Below are 10636 nucleotides of genomic sequence, written 5' to 3' on the forward strand. Positions count from 1 at the left end.
TCTTCACCGGTTGCTACTAGGCCCTCTCTCTCCCCGCTCCATGAGCTTTATCAAACCTCGTCTTAAAACTGTGTATGGTTCCTGCCTCCACTACGTCATTTTCTAGGCTATTCCACTGCCTTACAACTCTATGACTGAAGAAATACTTCCTACTATCTCTCTGACTCATTTGTGTCTTTAACTTCCAATTGTGACCCCTTGTTTCTGTGTCCCCTCTCTGGAACAACCTGTCTCTGTCTACCTTATCTATTCCACGCAGTATTTTGTATGTCGTTATCATGTCTCCCTTGACCCTCCTATCCTCCAATGTCGTCAGTCCGATTTCCCTCAACCTTTCTTCGTAGGATATACCCCTGAGCTCCGGGACTAGCCTTTCTCTAATTTCTTGACGTGTTTGCCCAGGTGTGGGTTCCAAACTGGTGCTGCATACTCCAGTATGGGCCTGAAGTACACGGTGTACAGTGTCTTGAACGATTCCTTACTAAGGTATCGGAACGCTATTCTCAGGTTTGCCAGGCGCCCATATGCTGCAGCAGTTATCTGGTTAATGTGTGCTTCCGGAGACATGCTCGGTGTTATGGTCGCCCCAAGATCTTTCTCCTTGCAGTCTTTGGCCACCTAGTTTATACTGTCTGCGGCCTTCTTTGCCCTTCCCCGATCTTCATGACTTTGCACTTGGCAGGGTTGAATTCAAGAAGCCAGTTGCTGGATCCTCATCTGATTTAATTCTCCTCATTAACTTCGCTTCATCTGCGAACAGGGACACCTCTGTGTCTATCCCTTCCATCATGTCATTCATATATACCAAAAATAGCACTGGTCCTAGGACCGACCCCTGTGGGACCCCGCTCGTCACAGGTGCCCACTGTGATACCTCATCCCGTACCATGACTCGTTTGCAACATCTGGATATCTTTATTGTAGTAGACGTTTCGCCATCCAGTGGCTTTATCAATACAGATTCTAGGACATAATAGGAAGACAGTAGAACTATATACAAAAGATGAGGTAATCAGTCCCTCGGCCTTGGAGTTAGTGTTCACAGCATCGTGGTGGAGGAGAGTCTGGAGACTCTCCAAACTCTCCTCCACCACGATGCTGTGAACACTAACTCCAAGGCCGAGGGACTGATTACCTCATCTTTTGTATATAGTTCTACTGTCTTCCTATTATGTCCTAGAATCTGTATTGATAAAGCCACTGGATGGCGAAACGTCTACTACAATAAAGATATCCAGATGTTGCACATGTGTCTTAACTTTCATATTGTCGGTATTTTATACCTTTCTTTGCACACCATGACTCGTTGTTGCCTCCCTGTCAGGTATTCTCTGATCCATTGCAGTGCCCTCCCTGTTATATGCGCCTGATCCTCTAGTTTCTGCACTAATCTCTTGTGAGGAACTGTGTCGAAGGCCTTCTTGCAGTCCAAGAAAATGCAATCAACCCACCCCTCTCTCTCGTGTCTCGTGTGTATCTGCTGGTGTGTGTCTGCCGTTGTTTGTGTCTGCTGTTGTGTGTGTCTGCTAGTGTGTGCGCCTGCTGGTGTGTGTGCCTACTGTATGTGTGTCTGCTGGTGTCTGCTGGTGTGTGTGTCTGTGCTGGTGCCTGCCGTCATAAGAGAATTGCACTCGCCATGGGTTCAAACACCACCCGTTCCCTGGCTTATTTCTTGTATACACCCTCCCGGTCCTTACATCATTGGGACTGGAAGAGCGAAACATAGCCCCATTGTCTAATTAGTTGCCTTTTCGCCCTTCATTATCCTTTATTCCTCACAAAGAGTTCATAATGCAAAGAAATGGAGCTACTCTCCTCTTACTCGGATCAAACCCGACTGACCCCTAACCCTCCTCCCATCCCCCAGGCACTGTAGAACCCCTGCAGGTTTAGCCCTTCGCCATAAATGTATTAAAATTACCAGCGTCGTCCTGAAGATTGGGATCCGCACCAGCTTCCAGCAGGACGTCGACCATCTGACCTTCCCCGTACAAGGCTGCTGACATCAGCGCCGTCTGCCCTATGGATAACACGATAAAATTCAAGATAACAAAGATAGCACTAGGATAATGATTAACACAGCCTGGATAACGCTAGATAACAAGTCAGGGTAATGGATAACAGGATAATTGACATAGCAATCTGGATAACACAAGCTAACACTAGATAACAGGGAGGTGGATAACATTGATAACACTAGAAAGTCGGAAGCTGGATAACAGTCCGGATGATAATAGTCTGGATGATAACACAGATAAGAATCTAGATAAATTCTGGATATATGTTGTGATAATATGGATAACAGTGGAAGTAGCATGAGTGAACGAGATAAACATCAAGAGTGAGGCTCGTGATCCAAGGCACTGGTTCTTAGGTTCCTTATTCCCCAATCATTGCATGACTGTTACGGATTTATTGCTCCCCACCCCATGTGGGGATATATATATATATATATATATATATATATATATATATATATATATATATATATATATATATATATATATATATATATATATATATATATATATATATATATATATATATATATATATATATGTACAGGCGCTGGCCGTCTGCCACCTAGGCCGGGTGACCAAAAAAGAAACTTTCACTATCATTCATACTACCTCTGTCTCGCCAGAGGCACGTAGATACAACGGCTCAGATGTCCCTCCAAATAGCAAATATCCTTTAGAGTGCAGGTGTTGTACTTCCCACCTCCAGGACTCAAGTCCGGCTAACCGGTTTCGCTGAATCCCTTCACAAAATATTGTCCTGCTTGCACTCCAACAGTTAAAGTCGCAAAAACCATTCGTCTACATTCACTCCTACGTAACACACTCACACATGCTTGCTGTATGTCCAAGCCACTCACACACAAAACCTCCTTTACCCCCTCCCCAATCCGATCCTAGAACGACCCCTACCCATATGGAAGATATTCAGGTTGGATCCAAGGGAAGGACAACCCTAATTCCTTCGATCAATAAACCATCGCTATAATCAAGGAAATTTCCTCTAGGAAGCAACTAGGTCATTATGACAAGACTTACTTGAAGAAAGAAAAAATGATACAAGTGACAGGTACTAGAGCCTTGTACCAGAGCCTGGTGCCAGAGCCTGGTGCCAGAGTCTGGTACCAGAGCCTGATGCCAGAGCCTGGTGCCAGAGTCTGGTACCAGAGCCCGATGCCAGAGCCTGGTGCCACAGTCTGGTACCAGAGCCTGATGCCAGAGCCTGGTACCAGAGCCTGGTGCCAGAGTCTGGCGTCAGAGTACCAAAGCCTGGTGCCAGAGCCTGGTACAAAAGCCTGGTGCCAGAGCCTGGTATCAGAGCCTGGTACCAGAGCCTGGTGCCAGAGTCTGGTGCCAGAGCCTGGTACCAGAGTCTGGTACCAGAGCCTGGTGCCAGAGTCTGATGCCAGAGCCTGGTACCAGAGCCTGATACCAGAGCCTGATGCCAGAGTCTGGTACCAGAGCCTGGTACCAGAGCCTGATGCCAAAGTCTAGTACCAGAGCCTGGTGCCAGAGTCTGCTACCAAAGCCTGATGGCAGAGCATGGTGCCAGAGCCTGGTGCCAGAGTCTGGCACCAGAGCCTGGTACCAGAGCCTGGTCCCAGAGCCTGGTGCCAGAGTCTGGTGCCAGAGCCTGGTACCAAAGCCTGGTACCAGAGCCTGGTACCAGAGCCTGATGCCAGAGCCTGGTACCAGAGCCTGGTGCCAGAGTCTGGTACCAGAGCCTGATGCCAGAGCCTGGTACCAGAGCCTGGTGCCAGAGCCTGGTACCAGAGCCTCTCGCCAGAGCCTGGTACCAGAGCCTCGTGCAGGAGCCTGGTACCAGAGCCTGTTACCAGAGCCTGGTACCAGAGCCTGTTACAAGAGCCTGGTACCAGAGCCTGATACCAGAGACTGGTACCAGAGCCTTTTGCCAGAGTCTGGTACCAGAGCCTCGTGCCAGAGCCTGGTGCCAGAGCCTGATACCAGAGCCTGATACCAAAGCCTGGTGTCAGAGCCTGGTACCAAAGCCTGGTGCCAGAGTCTGGTACCAGAGCCTGGTCCAAAAGCCTGGTGCCAGAGCCTGGTACCAAAGCCTGATACCAGAGCTTGACGCCAGAGCCTGGTACCAGAGCCTGGTGACAGAGCCTGGTACCAGAGCCTTGTATCAAAGCGTGGTGCCAGAGCCTGGTACCAAAGCCTGGTGCCAGAGCCTGGTACCAGAGCTTGGAACCAAAGCCTGGTGCCAGAGCCTGGTACCAGAGCTTGGTACCAAAGCCTGGTGCCAGAGCCTGGTACCAAAGTCTGGTGCCAGATCCTGGTACCAAAGCCTGGTACCAGAGCTTGATGCCAGAGCCTGGTACCAGAACCTGGTGCCAGAGCCTGGTACCAAAGCTTGGTGCCAGAGCCTGGTACCAGAGCTTGTTACAAAAGCCTGGTGCCACAGCCTGGTACCAAAGCCTTGTGCCAGAGCCTGGTACCAAAGCCTGGTACCAGAGCTTGATGCCAGAGCCTGGTACCAAAGCCTGGTGCAAGAGCCTGGTACCGGAGCTTGGTTCCAAAGCCTGGTGCCAGAGCCTGGTACCAAAGCCTGCTGCCAGAGCCTAGTACCAGAGTCTGGTGCCAGAGTCTGGTACCAGAGCCTGATGCTAGAGCCTGGTACCAGAGCCTGGTGCTAGAGCCTAGTACCAGAGTCTGGTGCCAGAGTCTGGTACCAGAGCCTGATGCCAGAGCCTGGTGCCAGAGCCTGGTACCAAAGCCTGGTGCCAGAGCCTGGTACCAAAGCTTGGTTCCAAAGCCTGGTGCCAGAGCCTGGTACCAAAGCATTGTGCCAGAGCCTGGTACCAAAGCCTGGTACCAGAGCTTGATGCCAGAGCCTGGTACCAGAGCCTTGTGCCAGAGCCTGGTGCCACAGTCTGGTACCAGAGCCTGATGCCAGAGCCTGATACCAGAGCCTAGTACCAAAGCCTGGTGCCAGAGCCTGGTACCAGAGCCTGGTCCCAAAGCCTGGTGCCAGAGCCTGGTACCAAAGCCTGGTACCAGAGCTTGATGCCAGAGCCTGGTACCAGAGCCTGGTGCCAGAGCCTGGTACCAGAACCTTGTATCAAAGCCTGGTGCCAGAGCCTGGTACCAAAACCTGGTGCCAGAGCTTGGTACCAGAGCTTGGTACCAAAGCCTGGTGCCAGAGCCTGGTACCAAAGCCTGGTGCCAGAGCCTGGTACCAAAGCCTGGTACCAGAGCTTGATGCCAGAGCCTGGTACCAGAGCCTGGTGCCAGAGCCTGGTACCAGAGCCTGGTGCCAGAGCCTGGTACCAGAGCTTGGTACCAAAGCCTGGTGCCAGAGCCTGGTACCAAAGCCTGGTGACAGAGCCTGGTACCAAAGCCTGGTACCAGAGCTTGATGCCAGAGCCTGGTACCAGAGCCTGGTGCCAGAGCATGGTACCATAGCCTGGTGCCAGAGCCTGGTACCGGAGCTTGGTTTCAAAGCCTGGTGCTAGAGCCTGGTACCAAAGCCTGGTGCCAGAGAGCCAGAGCCTAGTACCAAAGCCTGGTACCAGAGCTTGATGCCAGAGCCTGGTACCAGAACCTGGTGCCAGAGCCTGGTACCAAAGCCTGGTGCCAGAGCCTGGTACCAGAGCTTGTTACAAAAGCCTGGTGCCAGAGCCTGGTACCAAAGCCTTGTGCCAGAGCCTGGTACCAAAGCCTGGTACCAGAGCTTGATGCCAGAGCCTGGTACCAGAGCCTGGTGCCAGAACCTGGTACCAAAGCCTGGTGCAAGAGCCTGGTACCGGAGCTTGGTTCCAAAGCCTGGTGCCAGAGCCTGGTACCAAAGCCTGCTGCCAGAGCCTAGTACCAGAGTCTGGTGCCAGAGTCTGGTACCAGAGCCTGATGCCAGAGCCTCGTACCAGAGCCTGGTGCTAGAGCCTAGTACCAGAGTCTGGTGCCAGAGTCTGGTACCAGAGCCTGATGCCAGAGCCTGGTGCCAGAGCCTGGTACCAAAGCCTGGTGCCAGAGCCTGGTACCAAAGCTTGGTTCCAAAGCCTGGTGCCAGAGCCTGGTACCAAAGCATTGTGCCAGAGCCTGGTACCAAAGCCTGGTACGAGAGCTTGATGCCAGAGCCTGGTACCAGAGCCTTGTGCCAGAGCCTGGTGCCACAGTCTGGTGCCAGAGCCTGGTACCAAAGCCTGCTGCCAGAGCCTAGTACCAGAGTCTGGTGCCAGAGTCTGGTACCAGAGCCTGATGCTAGAGCCTGGTACCAGAGCCTGGTGCTAGAGCCTAGTACCAGAGTCTGGTGCCAGAGTCTGGTACCAGAGCCTGATGCCAGAGCCTGGTGCCAGAGCCTGGTACCAAAGCCTGGTGCCAGGGCCTGGTACCAAAGCTTGGTTCCAAAGCCTGGTGCCAGAGCCTGGTACCAAAACCTGGTGCCAGAGCCTGGTACCAGAGCTTGGTACCAAAGCCTGGTGCCAGATCCTGGTACCAAAGCCTGGTGCTTGAGCCTGGTACCAAAGCCTGGTACCAGAGCTTGATGCCAGAGCCTGGTACCAGAGCCTGGTGCCAGAGCCTGGTACCAGAGCCTGGTGCCAGAGCCTGGTACCAGAGCCTGGTGCCAGAGCCTGGTACCAGAGCTTGGTACCAAAGCCTGGTGCCAGAGCCTGGTACCAAAGCCTGGTGACAGCCTGGTACCAAAGCCTGGTACCAGAGCTTGATGCCAGTGCCTGGTACCAGAGCCTGGTACCAAAGCCTGGTGACAGAGCCTGGTACCAAAGCCTGGTACCAGAGCTTGATGCCAGAGCCTGGTACCAGAGCCTGGTGCCAGAGCATGGTACCATAGCCTGGTGCCAGAGCCTGGTACCGGAGCTTGGTTTCAAAGCCTGGTGCTAGAGCCTGGTACCAAAGTCTGGTGCCAGAGCCTGGTACCAAAGCCTGGTACCAGAGCTTGATGCCAGAGCCTGGTAACAGAGCCTGGTGCCAGAGCCTAGTACCAGAGTCTGGTGCCAGAGCCTGGTACCAGAGCCTGATGCCAGAGCCTGATGTCAGAGCCTGGTACCAGAGCCTGGTTGCAGAGCCTTGCGATGCCAGGAGATCAACTCTCGAAATGTGTCACAGGTAATGAGGAAGATGATGAATGATAAGAAACAATGAGGGATATTATGGATGACTTTTAACAGTGATAAAGACGGAGCAGAGAGGAGGGGGAAGGGAAGGTGTTGATGGAGGGTTACCATGAGTGTTGGTGGTGTCAGGCAGCGCCCCGGCAGACAACAGTAACGTGGCTATGGTTGTCTGACTCCACACCGCCGCTGCCTGCAGCGCCGTCACACCTGTGGCAGGCAACATCAGCTCTATTAATGTTCAGGACACCTTTAAGGGAGAGTACCTTTGTTGCTGGTGAAGGGCTCTTGATCCAGTGAACTAGAGCTATCTGCCCTTCCCCAGATAAATCCTGATTTTTTTTTATTTATTATTAATATCCGTAAAGATTAATCTTTTTCTCAATGATGTAATATATCCATAAACTCCAGGTAAGTCGTAATGAACAACTGTCACTGAAAAATAAGACTGGGCGGGGACTCGAACTGTGGTCCACTATCTAGACAGTTTAAAAGGTTCTTCTCAATGAATGGGTCAAGGCACAGGAAGGGCAATCTGCATGTGAATGGCATAATTCAAGAGGTCATGCAAAATTCTGGCAGCTACGACACTGTTGAGGATTTAGTAAGAACTCTTAATGTTAAGATTACATACTCAGCGGTATGGAGCTCACGGCTGTCAGATTTAGCAACATTGCTGAAGTACCTATTACGAGGACAGGTACTGTTACATGGCTTGTTTTACCTGGCTGTAATGATAGAATACCAGCCAAGGAGCAATCAGTAAAGAAATCGAGGGCAAAAACATACACCAAAGGTTGTTTCTTGAGTACCTGTGTATTACCAATTGGTACACGAGTATGTACATGAGATTTTGGCAAATACTATAATGTAAATTAACAAACGAGAGAGCAAGAGGAGCACTCTTTCTTTCTCTCTCTCTTTCTCTCTCTCTCTGGCTAAAACTTACACACCCAAGCAGAGGACAGAGCTTGATGTATTAATCACCTGAATACAAGCTAGGGACTGACCTACACGGTGAATTTTAGCTACAAGGAAAGCTAACTTGGAGCCCACCCTTCACTCAGATTGTGTGACATTTACAAATGGTAATCATTTTCTCGTGCAAACAGAGGCTCGTTTCACTCACATCTGCAGTAAACTACCGGACTTTTACACGACTACTGATGGAATGCAGGATGTGTGTTTGCATCTGCTGCATGCTGTATGAAAATGACATATTTGGCTCATGCTACAGTACCTCTGTTGTCCTCTTGCAGGACGGACAAAAGTTGCAACTTGGACAATAGGCAGAGGAAGAATTATTTGTCGTGGTGCTCAACATAAAAGTTGTCTTGCTTGTGGGATGAGAGGAATGATGCAGAGTATCACAAAGGTGATCTGTAAATTGTCCTTGTGTGGTTGAAGATGGTATATAAGAGTTATGAATTGTATGCATACAAGGTTTATATTCCACCTACTATCAAATTCATCAAAGGCAGGCTTACACGTGTACAACAACAACCCCAGAGCTAATTGAGAAGTATACAACAGTAACAGATTACTAAGTGGCAGCCACAGCACGTAAGTGGTGCCATCTCTCAGATGTTCGTTTTTCCTTAGCTGAATACACCGCCTCACCAGACCTTGGAAATGGAAGATCACCTGAGTGGTTACAGCGAGGCCAGCACTCAACCTTCCCTCTGACCTCTATCATCTTACTAAAGCAGTGTTTTGCTCACCTGCAGGCTGCAGTTCCCCCTACGTGCTCACCTACCAGACAGAAACAATATGCAAACAACCTGCACATATAAGACAATCTTATAACAACTCCGTGTGTGACTAGTTAATGATCTAAGTCGGACCAGAACGTCGTCATAAATTTCAATCTCCCATGTGCTAGTTATGTGTATTGTTCCAGTCATGGTATTGTGTTTTTTTTATTCTTTAAGCGGAAACAAGTTCACAGGTCAACATACAAGGAGTGTTTAGTCTGGTCTCTATATGCGACGGTTATCCTGAGGGAACGGAAGCGCACCTAGTATGGTCATAACGAAGACTAATCTCCCCACCGGGTGTACAGGACCTGCCATCAGATGAACCTACACGATGAAACTAGGCAGCAATATACAACCCCTCACCAAACAGGAGGTCAAATGGGTACGAGAAAATAAAACAGTTCAGTATTAAAAATACACATAATAAACAACACTGAATGACATATGGGTTTAGCACTTTCTTGTTAAAGAATATTTTAGGTAACTAAAAAAGGTTGAGGAACATACCCCACGATGTCTCAAGGTTGGGGTTGGCACCATGTTGGAGCAGAGTTTTCACTATACCAACATCACCTCGTCTCGCTGCCAGATACAGTGCGAAGTATTCTGTGGGTACCACCACAGCGCCATTATTAACACGCTAATAATAACATCAAAAACATTGATATCAATAACATATAATATATAACTGACATCAACAGTACGCTGCCTCACTCGTCATTATAATATTTACATTGGAGGTAATAAAGCCGTGTCCAGTCCAGCTGTCAGCATTCTGTGAGATGTCACTAGTGGGAGAGGAAGCCAGGGCTTAACCCAGCTGTCAGCGTTTTGTGAGATGTCACTAGTGGGAGAGGAAGCCAGGGCTGAATCCAGCTGTCAGCGTTTTGTGACATGTCACTAGTGGGAGAGGAAGCCAGGGCTGAACCCAGCTGTCAGCTTTTTGTGACATGTCACTAGTGGGAGAGGAAGCCAGGGCTTAACCCAGCTGTCAGCGTTTTGAGAGATGTCACTAGTGGGAGAGGAAGCCAGGGCTTAACCCAGCTGTCAGCGTTTTGTGAGATGTCACTAGTGGGAGAGGAAGCCAGGGCTTAACCCAGCAGTCAGCGTTTTGTGAGATGTCACTAGTGGGAGAGGAAGCCAGGGCTTAACCCAGCTGTCAGCGTTTTGTGAGATGTCACTAGTGGGAGAGGAAGCCAGGGCTTAACCCAGCTGTCAGCGTTTTGTGAGATGTCACTAGTGGGAGAGGAAGCCAGGGCTTAACCCAGCTGTCAGCGTTTTGTGAGATGTCACTAGTGGGAGAGGAAGCCAGGGCTTAACCCAGCTGTCAGCGTTTTGTGAGATGTCACTAGTGGGAGAGGAAGCCAGGGCTTAACCCAGCTGTCAGCGTTTTGTGAGATGTCACTAGTGGGAGAGGAAGCCAGGGCTGAATCCAGCTGTCAGCGTTTTGTGAGATGTCACTAGTGGGAGAGGAAGCCAGGGCTTAACCCAGCTGTCAGCGTTTTGTGAGATGTCACTAGTGGGAGAGGAAGCCAGGGCTTAACCCAGCTGTCAGCGTTTTGTGAGATGTCACTAGTGGGAGAGGAAGCCAGGGCTTAACCCAGCTGTCAGCGTTTTGTGAGATGTCACTAGTGGGAGAGGAAGCCAGGGCTTAACCCAGCTGTCAGCGTTTTGTGAGATGTCACTAGTGGGAGAGGAAGCCAGGGCTTAACCCAGCAGTCAGCGTTTTGTGAGATGTCACTAGTGGAAGAGGAAGCCAGGGCTTAACCCA

At 50.3% G+C, this 10636-nt stretch overlaps 2 protein-coding genes across 2 annotated transcripts in view; one reads left to right on the forward strand and one right to left on the reverse strand.

Annotated features, from left to right (window-relative positions):
* LOC138854537 (roundabout homolog 2-like) overlaps positions 1-10636 on the forward strand; it is a 336616-nt gene that overhangs the window by 317362 nt on the left and 8618 nt on the right. The window lies entirely within an intron of this gene.
* Positions 1-10636, reverse strand: part of LOC128684270 (uncharacterized) — an 18094-nt gene that overhangs the window by 5535 nt on the left and 1923 nt on the right. The window contains exons 2-4 of the mRNA XM_070098160.1: positions 9373-9505; positions 7220-7318; positions 1922-2020 (exon numbers count right to left, since the gene is read on the reverse strand). Coding sequence (XP_069954261.1) covers positions 1922-2020; positions 7220-7318; positions 9373-9505 — 331 coding nt within the window. The remainder of the gene's footprint in view (positions 1-1921; positions 2021-7219; positions 7319-9372; positions 9506-10636) is intronic.

This window comes from Cherax quadricarinatus, chromosome 4 (assembly GCF_038502225.1).
Source record: "Cherax quadricarinatus isolate ZL_2023a chromosome 4, ASM3850222v1, whole genome shotgun sequence".
Classification (NCBI taxonomy): domain Eukaryota; kingdom Metazoa; phylum Arthropoda; class Malacostraca; order Decapoda; family Parastacidae; genus Cherax; species Cherax quadricarinatus.